Below are 18,306 nucleotides of genomic sequence, written 5' to 3'. Positions count from 1 at the left end.
TGTAGACCGATAAAAAATTCAAGATACTTATCAACGAATGGTCTTAGGTCTGTATATGACAGTAAAATAAATGAGCTCCTTTTTTTTTTTTTTGTATTTCACAGAAATTATACGTGGAATGAGAAAGCAACTAAATTATTCCAATAATTGATGTATTGTCATGTAGGTGATATAATAAGTTGCAAGTTGGTCGCATTGTCACATAACATCAAAGACAAAAGGATGTTTGGGAACACGTTTATCTTTTTAGTGTCCTCTCAACGACCACCCCTTTCTCCAATCTTCAAGTCGTCTTATGCATATTTTATACTGCTCCACTTGTTTATTCTTTTATTTTCTTGGCCAGTCTTAACTTTGTTAATCAAGTTTTTATTAACATTAAGGATGGCACACTATCTCTACGATCTATGTACTACATTAGTTTTATAGTGTGATGGGTAAAGACTATTCTTTTTGTTTTGAAAAAGAAAAAGTGTGATGAGTAAAGAAAATTAGTTGTGGATAACCCAAGTCCAACATGTGTCTTGTTTTTTGACATCGATCAAGGACTTTCTATTTTGAAAACCAAAAGAACTATTACTTGCTTCTTGGTTATTATTATTATTTTTTTTTCGTTGTCTATTGTGTGTGTGTTTAAGTTGACCCAAACAAAAAAATATTATGTTGAACATGATTACGGGTAACAATTTTGTTGATGATAAGAAATTTCAGTAACTTAAAAACCATAAGACATATAAGTATATAACTAATCATGAGTCAAGTCTTTCATGTTGATCTTGAAGAAAATGTATCGTTTAGCTCTTTTTGTTTAGTTATATTCATATTTAACAGATATATTGTGTCAAAACTATTTCTTGTAAATTTGTAATGGGTCTCCCTAAATCAAGGGAATTCTGGACTTTTAGCCTATTGTCTCCATATATAGGGTACTAGCCATTGATAATATGTGTGGATCGTTATACTTTGTTCCAAACTATTAGTATACTAGCCAAAACTAATATACTAAACTTAACCCTGATTAGGGTTTATTTAATCTACTCATCTCCCAAACAGTGGACACCATGATTAGTCACCTTAACCTATCAAAACCCTAGATCTTTTGTTTTTTTTTGGGGGTTAAATAAAATATTGTCGATAACCATTAACAGTTTAAAAATAACCAGCTAGCTAGACTAATTTAGTTTATTGACTAAAGCTGGCAGTTTAAATAGTATCATTAGTTCATCACATCGATAATGACATGATGGTAAACTAATCTGACCACGAGATTTGCTCATTTGAAGATGTTTAATTTTATAGTTCAAACCCATAAAAGATTTCACTTTCAATTTTAAATTATTGTTCGTGTGGTTATCGGGTTTTCGACTATGTAAAAGGCCTAAAGTAACTATATAATAATAGCTTGACCCTAATCCAAAAGTCAACCACACGTCCCGACAAAACAAACAGCTCTTCAAGGTTTTTTTTGGTCATAAGATTTTTTGTTCTCCGTGTTTTCTCATACACCAGTTTTTTTTAGATATTAAAATCACATAACCCCAATATTAGGGATATATTTAACATTTTTTTGACTATTTTCTTGCAAACATGGATTTCAATTTTGTTAAGTTGTATCCCTTTTGATATTATCCAACACCAGGTTACAATTCTTCTTGACCCTTCTTGTGTTTAACTAAACTGTCTTTGTCATTTGAATACCGTAATACGGTATATCAAGAAATGTCAAACCTTTAATTTGTTTATGTTTTCATTTTGTTTGAGATAAACTTTCAATATGCTTGATTGTTTCCCTTTCTGTTGCGTCCATAACTCATACTGCGTGACACCTAAAATACAACTTCTGATTATCGAATTATAAATCAAATTGTAAATACATATGGGAGTATGATTATATAAGAAAATAGAACTATTAATTTCTATTTCTAATGAGGGGATCAATACGCTGTCCCTTAGGTGTCAAAAAACAATAAAATAATGATACTAATTGCAAAAACATATGTCAGTTAATTAGTTTAAGTTGATTCCTTTAATCCTCTTAACACTCTGAAGACATGGTACGCAGACACTTGTTACGTTTTGCTTTAAGAACCCGAAAACATAATTTAATATAATGAAACACAAATCGTTGCACGAATATTCCCAAAATTACGTTATTATTCATTATGTCATTTAATATCAAAGAGATTAGATCTGTGTATAATCAGCAATATTATATTTTGATTTTTGAGTCTTTTGACATTTTGCAGCTTCAAATTTTTTGTTTGGTCACTTGAAAAGTACTTATAATGATGATTCGAACGATGTAAAATATAGTATCAAATAATTGACCAAAGTCGTGGGCAATATCGAACTTTATATGTTACTAATAATTAGCCACTAATCAAATTTATGATTTCCGAATCAAATGGATCCTTTTCGGATTTTTTTTCTCAATCCATTTAAATTAATGTTTTAATGAACTAGTAATATATTAACATATCTAAAATAATAGGTTAAGTTTCTGTTTTATTTTATTTTTCTGTGAAAAACTTGCATAGTAGTTTTACTGTCGGCCATTTTAGTTAATTGAAGATTATGTTCTGCATAAAATAAAAAATAAATACTCCATATAATAACAAACGCAAGTTGGTCCTTGTGTGTTTGGCTCATAAAGGAATAAGGTGGATGCTTATTGGCTATTCCATATCTCACATTTAATTTTCACCTGTAAAACTATTAACCTCTACTTAGTACTAACCATATGATCATAAGATATTTTACTACATAGAACCGCGATAAACAAATGACTCTACCATACCACCTAAAAATCTTCGATCATTATGTTTAGTATTTTACATGATGTAATTTGTATGCTTTGAAAATCAAACTCCGAACCTAACATATAACCCACTCCGATCCACTTGATCGACCATTGAGTCCAAGAACTTATACTTTCACTTACATTCATTTAATCTAAAAAGTGTATTTTGTCGCTATTTGGAGTGGTTGCCTCGCAGTGCCGGTCTTGTGAGGCTAACTTTGGGGGAAAAAAACAAGCTTCTATGGTCAACACGTTGAAACTAAAGACACAAATTTTGAACACTTTATAAGTACTTATAATATACTGAGATCCATTTAAGTTATTGATATTCTTATTAATATTATTGTATACTTCAGCTGTAAATAAAATCTTTAGGTTTTAATTTTTTTTTTCCCTCGTGAAAAGGTGAAATCATGAAAGAACAAAATTGATTGTAAACGATATATAAAATGACAAAAAAACGTCTTCAAATACTTATATTGCGATTGGTAAAACCTTGTGACATCACATAATCGTTCCAGTAACCCACACTATATCACTAGTAAACCAGAACCTATGTATCTTCTGATGATTATTGTTGTTTTAGATGTGATAGAGATACGCATATATATGGATTATAAGACTCATGACGTCAAACCGAAAATTAAAAAGAAATACTAAAGATATATACCAAGTGAATTATTATTTTTTGTAATTGTAATTTGATAATATAAAGAATAGATTATGGCTCACTCGAATAATTAAGTTCAACTTTACAACAAGAAACGGTCTAGTACACAGTACACACACATCCTAATATTGTTGGTCCACAAGATTTACTATATGTTAATACACAAGTACAAATAGCATCTAAGATGACTTTTACAAGTTAATTTAGTTATTCAATCAACCTGTTAAAGAAATGATTGAATAAAAAGGGTAATAAAAGATGCAAGTTGAATTATATTTTGCACAAGACTAGTAATAAAATAGCTTAAATGCGAAATTCATCAGAACAGAGTGATTGGACCACAATAAACTAGCAATATTATTATTATTATTAAAGAAGTTCCATGTTTAGCCCGTAGACTTTCGAAAACCAATGTCAAGGCTGCACGAAACCGATCTAAAGAAAATCATACATTGAAACAGAAGACTCTTGTCTCTTTGTTTCTCTCTATATATACACACACATATACCAACACAGTAATTAATATCCATATCTAGAGAAATCTACAAAGATTTGTAAAATTTTATCTTTTAAGAATATGGCGGTTGAAGACGATGTATCTTCGATAAGAACGACCACGTTAGTGGCTCCAACAAGACCAACGATCACAGTTCCTCAGAGACCTCCTGCGATCGAAACGGCGGCGTATTTCTTTGGCGGTGGAGATGGGCTTAGTCTTAGCCCCGGTCCACTTTCTTTTGTCTCTTCTTTGTTCGTTGACAGCTTTCCTGACGTCTTGACGCCGGATAATCAACGGACGACGTCGTTCTCTCAGCTTCTCGCCGGTGCTATGTCGGTGTCTCCTGGCGCTGGCGGCGGAGGACGTTCTACGGCGGGGATGTTCGCCGGAGGAGGTCCGATGTTTACTATCCCTTCTGGTATCAGCCCTTCTAGTCTTCTCACCTCTCCCATGTTCTTTCCTCCTCATCAGGTTATTATTTCTTTGTCTCATCCTTAATTAAATAGTTAAAGCCTAAACTTTTATAAAATTATTTTTAGAGTTTGTATGTGTAAGTAAAATTAATTATGTAAACTAATTTATAGTAAATTAACCCAAATATTAAATAAATTCATGATTCACATTTTAATTAGTTCTTAATGCAATATCATGGGTTAGTTGTGTCACTACTCATACACTCAATCGTCTAAAAATTGAGAAAAATACGACAAAAATAGTATAGACCAATACACTACAACCTTGTTTTGGACCAAACTAGCATTTTTCATATAGTTTTCCTTTTTTCGGAATACTATCAATTAAATCGTTCGTATGATATATAATGCTGCAGTCGCCAGTTCAGACCGGCTTTGTTCAACCGCAGCCTCAACCGCAACCACAACAACCAGGCACATTTTCTCACCATATGCCGACATCGACGTCTACCATCCATGGGCGTCAATCTTTTGAAGTTTCGCAAGCTGATCAAAGAGCTCGAAATCATCATAATAATCAGGCGAATAATAACACTAATAACCGGTCGTATAACGTGGTTAACGTTGATAAACCGGCGGATGACGGTTATAACTGGAGGAAGTACGGACAGAAGCCTATCAAAGGGTGTGAATATCCAAGGAGTTATTACAAATGCACACATGCTAACTGCCCGGTTAAGAAGAAAGTTGAACGGTCGTCGGATGGACAAATCACTCAGATCATTTACAAAGGTCAGCATGATCACGAGAGACCTCAGAATCGCCGTGGCGGTGGCGGCAGAGATTCCGTTGAGGTTGGTGATATTCATTTCGTTGGTGGTGCAGGGCATATGATTGAATCTAGTGATGATAGTGGTTATGGTAAGGATCATGATGATGATAACAATGATGATGATGATGAAGATGATGATCTTCCGGGTTCAAAGATAAGGTATAGTACAAGTGTGACTAATATGGAAAGAGCATATAAATAGTATAACGTTCATGGCATTTCCAATTAATTAATTAACTATTGTTGGGATTGCAGGAAAATAGACGGTGTGTCGACAACTCACCGGACGGTGACCGAGCCAAAGATTATTGTCCAGACAAGAAGTGAAGTGGACCTTCTCGACGATGGTTATAGATGGCGCAAGTACGGACAAAAAGTCGTCAAAGGAAATCCTCATCCAAGGTATTATTTTAGTTACGGTCATATAGTTTAATAAAACTAAGTTGATATTATTCTAAAGATTATTTTACATTTTGTTTCTAAAAACAGTACTCCTTTTATTTTGGTAATAATTAGGAGCTACTATAAATGTACAACGGCGAATTGTACGGTCCGTAAACATGTAGAGAGAGCTTCAACGGATGCTAAGGCTGTGATTACAACTTATGAAGGTAAACACAACCACGACGTCCCTGCAGCAAGAAACGGTACCGCCGCAGCAACCGCAGCCGCTGCTGGGACGTCCGACCAACATCGTATGAGATCAATGTCGGGGAACAATATGCAACAACATATGAGTTTCGGTAACAATAATAACAATTCAGGCCAACCTCCGGTTCTATTGAGGTTGAAAGAAGAGAAAATTACTATTTAACTTATAAACCGAAGACTTCGAGGTTGTTTTAGGATTGGTTTAGCCGTTCGGTGATTGATTCTGAACCGGACTACTACTGATTGATGACTTGTATAACAAGTGTGATGTGAATTTGAGTGCATATGCTTTTGACTAAAGAAAATAAATATGTTCTTTTTCTTCTTAATTTGTGATTTTTGTTTTTTTTTGTAACTAACCATTGTTTGAGAATACAAATGTACGTAACAACATATACACTATATACTTTCTTTTCAGTTTTTTTTTTTTGTTTTTCCCCCTTCAAAAGTTAGTAGACGTTATCTTTATTTTTCTTGGCGGTGAATAAGATAAATCTATTTTAAAATTACAAATGAAAAAGATAGATGAGATTAAAAAAAAACTTGTTTTGTTGTCTCTTTTCTCTTCCAGAGTTTAAGGAGGAGGATTATCGAATTCTCCGTAATTATCTCTCTAATCGATTCGGTTCTCTCTATTTTACATCAAAAACTATTTACCCTAAAATTTTGTTTTTTTTTTATTTCTCCTTTATTTTCGTTTCTTTATGGTCTAATGCGGGGATTGCCCTCCCTGCGTTGGACCCGTTTACCCGACCCGGGTCGATACTCACGCAGCCCGGAAACTCTCCTCTGACAATTAATTTATTATATATGGGTTGCTTCAACTCCAAGCATTCTTCTTCTTCTCCGGCGGGTCCTTCACGCCCTCACCGCCGTCGTTTCGACACAGCTGCCCACCACCGAAGTCATCCCCAAGATCACCATAAACGCCACGTTCTTCCCGGTCCACCATCTCACCGCCGTGTCGTCAACTCATCTCCGAAAAAACATCACAAAAATGACGATGATGCTCCAAGATCGAGGACGTCCGGTGTTAGCCTGAGATCGAGCTTGCCGCACGGAAATGTAGAGGCTGAGCAGGTGGCGGCTGGTTGGCCCTCCTGGCTCAGCTCTGCCGCACCTGAGGCCGTTCATGGATGGGTTCCACTACGGGCCGAGGACTACGAGAAAAGAGAGAAGGTAAAAATTAATCCTAAAAACCTAATCATAGATTTCTTGCCAGAAAAGTAACGACCCTATCAATGATCTCTCAACAATTATTTTCTAGATCGGACAAGGGACGTATAGCAACGTGTTCCGGGCTTGTGAGGTATCGACGGGACGAGTTATGGCTTTAAAAAAAATACGGGTCCAAAATTTTGAAACTGAAAATATAAGATTCATTGCGAGAGAAATCATGATTTTGAGAAGATTAGATCATCCCAATATTATGAAACTCGAAGGGATCATCGCGTCAAGGAATTCAAACAGCATGTACTTTGTGTTTGATTACATGGAACACGATCTCGAAGGCTTATGTTCATCTCCCGACATCAAATTCACCGAGGCACAGGCAAGAAAGAGACGCTCAAACACACACAAAACCCTGACCCCTCCAGCAAGTAACTCTGTTTTTTTTCTTCTGACTACCCTAATTTCGTTTTCAGATAAAATGCTACATGAAGCAATTGCTATGGGGAGTAGAACACTGTCATCTACGAGGGATTATGCACAGAGACATTAAAGCCGCAAATATTCTGGTGAACAACAAAGGAGTTTTAAAGCTAGCTGATTTTGGATTAGCCAACATTGTAACACCAAGAAACAAGAATCAGTTGACGAGTCGGGTCGTGACATTATGGTACCGTGCACCAGAACTCCTTATGGGCTCGACCAGTTATAGTGTATCGGTCGACCTCTGGAGTGTTGGTTGTGTTTTCGCAGAGATTCTTACCGGAAGACCACTTCTTAAAGGAAGAACAGAGGTGAGCGAGAAAGGGGACCAAACCGATAGATTGAAATTACTCATTCTAGATAATTACTCAGAGATTATTTTGGAGATGAAGTGTTGCTTGTGCTATTTCTTTGTAGATTGAACAACTTCACAAGATTTATAAACTCGCTGGATCACCAGATGAAGAATTTTGGGAAAAGAATAAGCTTCATCCTCAAACTAAGATGTTTAGACCACAACATCAATATGAAGGTTGTCTAAGAGAAAGATTTGATGAGTTTCCAAAAACAGCAATTAATCTTCTTGAGAATCTATTGTCCATTGATACTGAGAAACGAGGAACTGCTTCTTCTGCCCTTATGTCAGAGGTGACGAAAAACCTACTAAACCAAACCCTAGCCTCTTTTATAATCAGATAAGCTTTTTGTCTGATCTCTGTCGTTTTGTTATTGTTGTTCTTCAGTACTTTAACACAAAGCCTTACGCTTGCGATCCATCGACATTACCTACGTATCCTCCTAATAAAGAAATGGATGCTAAGTACCGCGAAGAACTTCAACGAAGGTATCATCAATGGATCGATTTTGGCCATCTCTGTGTGTACATATCCTAGGTTGTATTTGTATGCAATTACTTGTGTTGAGAGATTGAAACTTTGTTTTGTAGGAGAAGAGTTAGTGTCAAGAAAAGAGATAATTTGGCAACAAAGAAATTGGGGAAATCTCGTAGAACAGTGAAAGAGCCTACAAATCTCAACAGATTACCAACCCACCAGGTATTTTGGTAACCGGAATTAACCGATGAGTATAATTCCCGGTTCAATATTTGTAATTCTGTTTGTTAATCTTTTTGCAGGAAACGAAGAAGGAAGCTGAAACACAGATTGTAATCCAAACGCCGTCAGAGACATCTCAGGCAACAACGCGAAGCGAGTTTCCTTACAACAGTTTATCTCAAACCACCGCACCAGCGAGCGGGTTCGCTTGGGCAGGAGCAAAGAAGAGGAAAGAAAACGACGTAGCTTCAACGTTGACTTATAACCAGCCGGCTGGATCTGCGAGCCATGTCAGTGGTATGAGTATGGCTTTCGCTAAGAACACTTTCGGGTTGACGATAAACGAAGAGAAACCAAGCATTCTTAGGCCTCACGTTTCTCTCGACTCCTCTGATGTATTGTTGTTCTCTGGCTTGCATCACAAGAAAACAGAAGACGATACGGTGAGTCATATTGACCCGGTATCATCTAAACCGGTAGTTGATATTCGAATTTTGGTATTAAACCTCTGTAATATTATTATTTGGCAGCTTAAATTTTATTATTTTGATAAAACTTTACAGGATTTGACAAATTTTGGAGCGAATCCGAAGATTTTTCAAACAAATGGGATGAATGAAATATTAAGGAGGACTGAAAGTGATGTTAGAGTTGGTGTTCGAAAACCACCACGAATAGAGAGAGGTTAAAATTGGGGGGAAGAAAACTAATTACCAGCATTTTCAGCCAAGGATATATAATTTTTTTTTACCTACCATCATCTGTAGTCCATATTTGTTTAATTTGTCACAAAAAAAAAAGCCCAAGACAGCCTGAAAATGTATCAATTTCAGGTTTTCGAAAAGATAATTTTTTAAAAGAATATTTTTTTTACAAATTTCCTTGTATATTTGTGAGAGATTATCACAGTCTTGAGGTGAGTTTTTTGTTTCTTTTTATTGGTAGAAGAAGAAGATAAACTAGTAGGTAAACCACACGTTGGACACTTTTGAAATTCTTTTGGGCTTGTTTTTGAATTTGTATAGTTTTTTTTTGGATCAGGTATCGAATGAATTCTTCTAATTTTCCTAATCAGATAATTAATTCCTTGAAATTATAAATTATTTAATTAAAAGGGATTTTTTTTTTGTAAAAGAAAAATTAGGGAAAAAATCATAAACCAAAAATGATAAGCCCTAAGACTGTTGAATGCTTTATGTACAAAGTTGCTCATATCAATTTTTTTTGTTTTTACTTTTTTACTCGAGTTGTCCGGTCTTACATTTAGGTTAAAAAGAGGTTATTTTAGTAGAGCACAGAAATAGACAAAAAGCTAACTTTTCAATTCTTTCTGAATATTTCTTAAGACGAAGAAGAAAAAGAAAAGAAGAAGTGAAGATTATTCTTGAAGAGGTCCGGCTTAGGATTCAGAGGACTCGGAGCTGAGCAAGAAAAGCAGCACAGAGATCCAAGAACAAGAACTGAGGACCTTGTACCCTTTGCAGATCCAGCAGATACTTGTCGTCCCGAGTTTTATACAACTGTTTCACCATAACAACAAACACCATCAACCCCAGGAATCATTGATTGATAGCTAGATTCAAGAAGATTTACTATAGTTCTATTTCAGTTTCAAATGTGGTATTTCATCCGAATCACATCTGAAAAAATGTGGTATACGAGAAACCGATATGATGACTTTTGATGGCTTGTTGAACACTTGAACTGATGTTACATAATTACTTTGTGTGAGGGTTCTCTACTCTAACATGGGCCTTACTTCATACGAATGTGGTGCTATCATGTAGTGGAGAAGAGGGATTACCTGAATTTCAAACTTGACAACATTCGGCGACTTAACAGCTGCATCGTTCTCTATTATGCTGGACTCGTCTCCAAAGTAGTTGTTATCGTGCATTGAGTTACTGAGCATACCATCTGCGCTGTTAGGAACCCATCTGCACTTCATGTTGTAGTGCCCTATCTTCTTCCAACAGACATTCAAATCTTGCAGGGCTTTCAGGACCTCTGTCATTATTTCACGGGGATGAGCCCGAGACTGTTGGATCAAAGTGGTTATCTTATCAATCAAACTAATCAGTTAGATATCAAAAGCTTATGTCTGTATAGCATAAATACAGAAAAGATGAAAACCTGAAGTCCAAGAGCCCATTTTCTCTCAACAGGGTATTGAGATCTCAAGCCAACTCCTTGGTATTCCATCAGTCCTGGTAGCCGATGGCTAACAGGTGAAGCGACGCTTTCTGCTGGATGTGCACGGGGAGTACCTTCCTAAAGAAATTAAACATTCAAGTATTACTTCAAACATCTTTTGCTACAATCGAAAAGGATAATGATGACCCACCATGGTCTCTTGAAACTCGGCCCCGAGATATCCACTAGAGGCACGGAAACGATTGTCCAGTATTAGATAGTATGTCACAGTACCCTGGAAGACAGCAGTCAGCAATAATTCAGTATTTCAGATCATTCGATGGAAAGGTTGTATCTCTCAAATAAAAGAAACAACAAATGGACAAGAGCTGGGAAACACATACATCATTCTGGGTCCGGTTACGGAGAGATTCAATGAGGTGGTTTCTGTCAAATCCCATATTGATAACTTCTACGAGAATCTCCTCGTCAATCTACAAATGAAGCCAGCGCTTTAAAGCCTTCATTGAAAATGGGAATAAAGACTATCTCAAATGTAAATAAGAGTAGATATGTTAGGTTTACCTTTTTCGCCTGTTGCACTGTATCTGGAGGAGGAACAGCTAAATACCTCGGAAGATGAGCTTGGAACCAAGGGTGTTGCCGAATCTCAGGTATGGTTACTCGTTTCATGGGGTCGACTACAAGCATCCGGGGGATCAAATCTCTAGCACCAGCAGATAAATGGCTAGGTAATGTATATATTCCTCCCTAAAGGAAGAAATGAGAAAAAAAATTACACTGTATAGCATTACTTCAACTGTATAGACAAAAAAAAAGACCAAATCAAGTAACAGACCATATTTTGCCGTACCTTTATCTTCTTAAAAAGGTTGGGAATGTTTTCATCATCAAATGGAAGAGTCCCACAGAGAAGAGCATAGAGTATCACACCACAGCTCCAGACATCTACTTCAGGCCCAGCATATAATTTACCGGAAATCACCTGAAACAATTCAAAGATCTCGATTATAACTGATCATTTGGAACGTGCCCTACTTATAGTGCTCCCGAAAGCTGAAGCACTTACCTCTGGAGCAGCATAATTTGGGCTTCCACAACTTGTCTTCAAAAAATGACCATCTCGCATTATATTGCTCAGGCCAAAATCAGCAATCTTAACATTGCACTTAGAATCCAAAAGCAAGTTTTCAGGCTTAAGGTCTCGATGAACAACCATATTCCGATGGCAATATTCGACTCCTGATATAATCTACATCCAAAAACCAAGTCATGGCGGATTTTTTAACTATTACAAAATTAAATAGTTGCTTGAAAACTTTTGTTGAGCAAAAAAAGAAAAACATACCTGCTGAAAAAAGTTCCTTGCCTCGTCCTCCTGCAATCTACCTTTCTCTACAATATAGTCAAACAGCTCACCAGAGTTCACATACTCCATGACAAGATAAATATCAGTCGGAGTCTCTATGACCTCATAGAGACGGATGATGTGAGGATGCATAAATAGTCTCAAGATTTTGATCTCTCTCCTCACTGCATGAAAAAGAAAACACAGAAACGAAGTTCAACTTAGGGAGATGAAAAAGAAGCTTACAATCAAGAAGATACGTAAGATGGATAAAGAAAAAGAAACTGTAACCTTTCTCCTCCATCTCCATGTTCTTGATTTTGCGACGATTGAGGATCTTGATGGCAACTTTATGTCCAGTCAAAGCGTGCTCAGCAATCTTCACCCTACCAAAGGAACCAATACCAAGAGTTCTCCCAAGCTTGTAATTTGGTAGAATCGATTCCACCCCACTTCTACCGCCTGATCCATCCATTTTTCTACACAAACCAAATTAAAAAGAGTCAAACCCCAAAAGAGTTATATATAATCAGATCTACTACACAAAACACAGAACAAACTGCAAAAAGAGTATTATAAACAAAACAAAAACGTACTTTTGACAATCTGAAGATTCAGTGATCGATAGGTTACTAAATTTCACTTAACTTACCCAATCAAAATCCTTGATTCTTGCTAATATATTCACATTTCACCACTCAATTGCTTCGTTTTTTTTTTAATGAGGATCAAGGAACGTAAAAAAGACAAGGAATTTATAGAGTATAAAAAAAAAAAAAGAATTAACCAAAAACTAAGAGAGCTTAAAAATAGCAATATCCCAACAATCCCCAAATCGGAATAAAGAACCCTAATAATTCAATTGCAGAGAGGATTACTAGTAATGGATCTCTCGTACCCGATAGAGGGAACAAGAAGAATCAAAACACACCCGATTTGCAAAAAAAAGCGAGAATTTTTAATTTCTGAAATTAGAAGATTGAGAGATATACGAAACTTACCAAAACAAATTCACCTTCAGAACCAAAAATGCAGCAAAGAAGACAAAAACACAAAAAGCTCTAAAATTTATGAGCTAAGAGTAAGATTGAGATCCACCAGATCAGCTTAAACCCAGAAAAATTTGAGAGATTCTTCACCTCTCTCTCTCTCTCTCTCGACTCGTCTCGTCTCGTCGTTGCTTGTGTCTGTAGCCTATAAGGCGCAACAGAGAAAATTATTTGATTTTTGTTGCCATAAACGGATTACTCTTTAATAAAACTGCCCCCAGAGTTACATTTAATTACAAGAAATACCCTTACGGGGACGTGGCATTGAGTCATCAGCTTTCATCTTTTTGCTAATTATTCTCTGTTTAGCAAGTCACTTGTGTTAAACTGTTAATGATTAAACCGTTACTACCAATCAATTTTCACTTCATTATATAAAAAAAGAATCAAAAAACAAAAAAAAAGTACTGAGATTTGTGGTCATGTGGTCTAAATACAAAACTCGGTTACTACCCAATGTACAAGACAACCGGTTTAGTATGTGTATAGTAGTAACTAACATACACCATCAACATGTATAATTGTATATGCAGCAAACTTCAAAAGTTCAAGTAAAAGCTTTTCTTCTCGGGCGCGTAAACGTGAATGATGAAGCGGAGGATCTTAAGGTGAGATGTCTCGTGAGTTCTGTGATTCCGAAAGCGCAGGATCTCTATAAGCAACAACAAGTTTCGAATAGAATTCAGACATGTTTTGGTCTCTCTCGTCTTCTTTGTCTTTGTTTACCAGACACTGCAAAAGGTTAAAAAACATCATCATCATCACCATTTTAAAGGTTATGAGAAAAAACGTATACACTGTACTCTGACAGTTATATTTGAGACTGCAAAAGATCCAGACTACATACTAACTACTATGCATAAGTGATTCTCTAAACTTTATAAACGTATACACTTTAGTATCTAGCCACATTCCTACCCTTGCAGCAACAAGTGATTCTCTAAACTCTATAAAGCCTTTACCTCGGTAGGATACGATCTGAAATTTGGTAAAAACCGTCTTTGGCAATAAATGCTGAAAAGCACTGTGAGAATCGGCAGGGGGATTGTTAAATAAGATGCCCACGGAACCTCTTTAAGCCCGAATAATCCGACTGCAATTATGTGCATTAGTACCAAAGAGAAGATAGTGTAGCTGTGTACTATTGGCCAAAACTTTCCACCAGTTTCATACTTGGCCGCATATACGTTTAGGAGCTGCAACACAAAAGGACCAATAAGGTGAAGTTATCTCTATCACCAAGTTGCAATGGATTCATTAAGGCAAAAACGAATTAAGTGACGAGAATATGGATTCTTGATGTAACGTTTTTGTCATGACTTAAGCTTCAAAAGGGACTTTCGGTTTAAATATGCTATTCGAGAATCTAGAAAAGAGATTACACATTAAGAAACGATAAAAGTGAGATTCCATATACCAAAGGATGTGTAGCTGATTCATAGATTATAGAGCAGATATTCCTATATAGCTTTATCAAAGTTTTGAGGAGCATCAACAGAGGATATACTTAGCATTGTCCACAAACATCCAATTGGAATCATCTTAGATATTATATTATAATAAACTCCCTACATAAAAATGCTGAAGAGTAAGATTGGTTCAGTTACCTGGTTGCGGTAGATGACATATCCAAGACAATAGTAACCCAACAAGAACGGCAGTATCAATGGCGAAAGGAAGAAGTAAGTTATACCGAGAAGTCCAAAAAATAGAATCTTTGGGATTTCTTGGCAGAAAGGAGTTGAAGGAACTTCAAATTCTTTGTCATCTTCCTTGCCGAAAAGTTTATTTATTAAATTCCAAAGAAGAGGAACCAAACGTAGGACTTCTGATGATAAACCAGTCCATCCAGATGTCACAACATAAGATACAAAGAAAGATGCCTGCACCAATGATTAAACATAACTCATGGTCTGAAAAAAAAAAATTGTGGAAACCTCAAAACTGGGTTTTGTGTTCATTACCTGTGCTGGCACAGCTGCAGCAAGCACACGAGGAATAGTCTTAGGTTCAAGGAACACATTAACACGATAAAGAGCAGATCCGGACAGTACATTTGTAAAAAAACTGTTCCACACGGTAAAGATTAGAAGCTTGATACATGCAGATTTCTCGATCTGGCTATGAGAATTGAATCCTTGCATTGAGGAAAGTAGAAGCATAATGGGTGGTACTGTCAAAAGGAAAAGCTGGAAAATTAGACTCGGAAGATATCCCGTAATCACTGTGCTCACGATTTTCCTGCAATCATAAGAAGAAAAAAAGCTTTTTGTAGTTGGTTCAACTGAAACAAAGAAACCATCTTTTATCTAATTAGGGCTTTACTTACATATTTAATAAGCCTGTTAGAAAAGGGAACCAAGTCTCTAACTGGTGAAGATTAGCAAGACCTTGAACCACTACAACAGGGACAATGTATAGGATTAACAGAGTTACGAAAGCCACGAGCACCACCACATTGGAGATCCATCTTCTCACAAACGATGCAGTGAAAAATGGCCAATGAACATCACTAGGCTCCGGGGCTCTCTCAGTCAGCCATTGTGTTGGATCTAGACCTTGCTGAATGTTTGTTGCTATTGCAGCACCATGTCTTGTCCTAAAGGAAACGAAAGCAGCTGGAACTTCCTAAAGGGTTTTGCAAAAAAAAAAGGAATGAATTATGAATATGTTCAAGAATGCAATCGTCACATAAAGCAAAATCCTCACCTCTCCTGCTAATAAAGACTGTTTCAATCTCATGTCGTCTTCTAACTTGTCAAGCTTCTTTTGGTAATGGTCAACCACATCAACATTCTTCCCAAACATCCCTAGAAACCCATCACGCCTACGAGATATGCTTCCGGATTTTACTCGAGTAAGCTTCTTGTACAGCTTCTCAGCATCATTCTACCCATAGTAACAAAATATATGAATTCCAGATATATCAAATAGGTAAGATAATATAGAATCCTTACACGGGGGAGAAAAGCTTACCATGAGAACTTTTAACTTGTCTGTCCGATGAACAACTATATGAGAAAGATACGTGGAAGAATGATATTCCCTGAAAAAGTTTTCCACTGTCTCACTTATACTGTTCCCGGACACAAGAGGGACGCCACTGACCAGAACCGTAAATTCATGTGGCTGAGGCTTGGATGAATAAAGATGAGCTATCCGCTTTGATGAGATGTACTGGTGCTCCTGCAAATTTAGTTTAAAAAATATTTTCTATTCACAAGATAGAGAAGCAAATAAGTTGAATGAAAGGGAAAAAAAAAACAAAAGGCTTCTTACATGGTAAAGTAGAGAGCAAACAACTGCAGTGAAGATGTATATTGCGCAAAAGTGGATCCACAGCCTGAAGCAAAAACACATACAAGCATAAGAAATTAGTCAAGGATAATAATAAAACAGGATACTTTTGTTTAGGCATAGCTTTGATTTCTTACTTATTTGATCCATCGTTGACATTAGAAATGCTGAAGTTATCCATAGACTTCTTTGGCAGGTCAAAAAACTCTTCAAACTCGGTGCCCATATAATTAACCGGAAGAAGTATGAAGATTCCAACCACAGAAGCAAAGCTAAACACTCTTATACTGTCAAGAAAATGCGTTGAAGTTTCAAATCATTTTGTCAAGAGAAAAAAAAAAATCAAACTTTAAAGCAGATTCTGGATGAATCAAATCACCTGAAGACAAAAACACGAACGAAGACCAAAGCATCTAAGCCAAGATTGGAAAGGATTTCATCATTGGTAGGTTCCAGTGCTCTTTTGACCCAACCTGCTGTAGGCAAAAGCCTCTCGAGGTTGAACGCATTTGACTGCTGAGAGTTCCCATCTTTAACAAGCCGGGGACCGTATACAGTGACATTGGCAGGCTGTTTTCTCAAAATTGAATACAAAGTGAAAAACAGAAAACAGAGCCCAAGATTGATTCCAACTGAAGTTAAAAGTGCTGAGAGAAGCATAACTCCAAATTGTGCCCTCCTAACGCAACAAAAGGGATTGGTTTCAACCTAGCACTGCTGCCAACGAATATGAGTTGAGCGTTAGGAGGGAGTTAAACAATATGACTCATTTGCAATGCAGAGTGAAATCAAACACAATATATAGATCATTAATCATCGCAAGACCTCAGCAAATATGTGAAAATTGACAAACAAGATACGCGAATTTAATAGTTGTAAAGAGCATGGAGACTGGAGAGTAGGCTAAACCGGAATAGTAGAACCCATACCAATCAATGAAATCTTCAAGCTAATAAACGTTTTCTAATATGGATCATTAGACACATATCAAGAGTCGATTCTTCCAAAAGGCAGATGCTTTTTCAATCAAAAAAAAAAGAAAAAAAGAAAAAGAGCTCTGAGGCAGGGAAAAAACCAGGAGAAAAGATCGAACCTTTGGCGCGATTCAGGTGAGGCGGTGATTTCTCTGAGCTCTGACCATTCATCACATTCGATAAGTCCCTTGTACCGACATGATACAGAGTTCTCGGTTCCTCCAAATTGGATTTTTTTTTTTTTTTTCTTTAATTTTTGCGTTGGGATTCAAAAAAGAATCAATATTGATTATTTAAAGGTTACTTACTACTACTGGGTCAGAGAGGCAACACATGGATTTGCGTAGTTAAACTAATAAATTACAAATTTAGTTTTTTAATTAAATACTATCAGATTCAGATAAAGAAAGTACAAATACAATTACGTTAGGTTAATGGGCCTCAAAAAGTGCCCATTAAGAGTTCCTAAGCTCGTTTTATAAGTGAACCAAGGTTAAGAGTTCATCTTAAAGGGACGAGATTTGTTATGAAATGTTAAATACTGTATTCGTGCTCAGTGGCGTGTTCAGTTGGGGATTTGAACCCTTGAACTCAATTATTATATGATGCATCAATAATGCATCATTGACCACTAGTCTACTTACATCACTAATTAGTACCCATAAACTAAACATTTTATACTTTTATGTGGTCCTGTTCGTGCTCCTCAACATATGGCTTAGCCGGTTGGTTCCTCTGTACAATTTTTTAAATGGTTACAACTTTAAAACTACTGTATAAAGGCCAATCGTGAAAATGAAGGAAAAAAAAACGAGGCATTTAGGAATGCCTTTAATGTTGATTGAAACAAAGAGAGTGAGAAGCAGGAGCGAGAGGGTTATGACCAATGTTCGAACCCAAGACCTTGAGGA

The 18,306-nt window shown here is 36.4% G+C and overlaps 4 protein-coding genes across 7 annotated transcripts; 2 read left to right on the top strand and 2 right to left on the bottom strand.

Moving 5' to 3' along the window:
- The first annotated feature begins 3,796 nt into the window (after nucleotides 1-3,796).
- LOC109129296 (putative WRKY transcription factor 58) lies at nucleotides 3,797-6,287 on the top strand. The gene is made up of 4 exons (XM_019237136.2): nucleotides 3,797-4,440; nucleotides 4,799-5,373; nucleotides 5,470-5,616; nucleotides 5,731-6,287. Exons 1-4 carry the CDS (start codon nucleotides 4,048-4,050, stop codon nucleotides 6,026-6,028), a joined length of 1,413 nt encoding a protein of 470 aa, XP_019092681.1. The 5' UTR covers nucleotides 3,797-4,047; the 3' UTR covers nucleotides 6,029-6,287.
- A 129-nt stretch (nucleotides 6,288-6,416) lies between these two features.
- LOC104744263 (cyclin-dependent kinase C-2 C-like) lies at nucleotides 6,417-9,644 on the top strand. Its single transcript, XM_019237135.2, has 8 exons — nucleotides 6,417-7,044; nucleotides 7,133-7,417; nucleotides 7,512-7,829; nucleotides 7,936-8,166; nucleotides 8,262-8,362; nucleotides 8,465-8,573; nucleotides 8,654-9,016; nucleotides 9,137-9,644. Exons 1-8 carry the CDS (start codon nucleotides 6,676-6,678, stop codon nucleotides 9,260-9,262), a joined length of 1,902 nt encoding a protein of 633 aa, XP_019092680.1. The 5' UTR covers nucleotides 6,417-6,675; the 3' UTR covers nucleotides 9,263-9,644.
- Nucleotides 9,645-9,791: 147 nt separating this feature from the next.
- LOC104744262 (SNF1-related protein kinase catalytic subunit alpha KIN10) lies at nucleotides 9,792-13,328 on the bottom strand. The gene is made up of 11 exons (XM_087487545.1): nucleotides 13,077-13,328; nucleotides 12,367-12,554; nucleotides 12,076-12,260; nucleotides 11,797-11,979; nucleotides 11,581-11,712; nucleotides 11,292-11,477; nucleotides 11,111-11,200; nucleotides 10,918-11,001; nucleotides 10,707-10,844; nucleotides 10,378-10,611; nucleotides 9,792-10,093 (listed from the first exon to the last, which is right to left on the bottom strand). Exons 2-11 carry the CDS (start codon nucleotides 12,548-12,550, stop codon nucleotides 9,980-9,982), a joined length of 1,530 nt encoding a protein of 509 aa, XP_087343671.1. The 5' UTR covers nucleotides 12,551-12,554; nucleotides 13,077-13,328; the 3' UTR covers nucleotides 9,792-9,979.
- Nucleotides 13,329-13,473: 145 nt separating this feature from the next.
- On the bottom strand, nucleotides 13,474-17,850 carry LOC104744257 (hyperosmolality-gated Ca2+ permeable channel 2.3-like). Of its 4 annotated transcripts, none has more exons than XM_087487541.1 (11): nucleotides 17,515-17,850; nucleotides 16,801-17,138; nucleotides 16,559-16,708; nucleotides 16,404-16,467; nucleotides 16,101-16,310; nucleotides 15,834-16,013; nucleotides 15,454-15,752; nucleotides 15,089-15,365; nucleotides 14,732-15,007; nucleotides 14,087-14,320; nucleotides 13,474-13,856 (listed from the first exon to the last, which is right to left on the bottom strand). In XM_087487541.1, the coding sequence occupies exons 2-11, from the start codon at nucleotides 17,079-17,081 to the stop codon at nucleotides 13,728-13,730; spliced, it is 2,100 nt and encodes a 699-aa protein (XP_087343667.1). In that variant the 5' UTR covers nucleotides 17,082-17,138; nucleotides 17,515-17,850; the 3' UTR covers nucleotides 13,474-13,727. The 4 variants fall into 4 exon arrangements, with proteins under 4 accessions (XP_087343667.1, XP_087343668.1, XP_087343669.1 ...); XM_087487542.1 differs by having other exon boundaries at nucleotides 16,801-17,135; nucleotides 17,515-17,752; XM_087487543.1 differs by having other exon boundaries at nucleotides 17,351-17,556.
- Between the last annotated feature and the right edge of the window lie 456 nt (nucleotides 17,851-18,306).

This window comes from Camelina sativa, chromosome 15 (assembly GCF_030686135.1).
Source record: "Camelina sativa cultivar CO46 ecotype springtype chromosome 15, ASM3068613v1".
NCBI classification, from domain to species: domain Eukaryota; kingdom Viridiplantae; phylum Streptophyta; class Magnoliopsida; order Brassicales; family Brassicaceae; genus Camelina; species Camelina sativa.
Note: the sequence above shows the minus strand (reverse complement) of the source record. Positions and strands in the feature narration are given on the sequence as shown.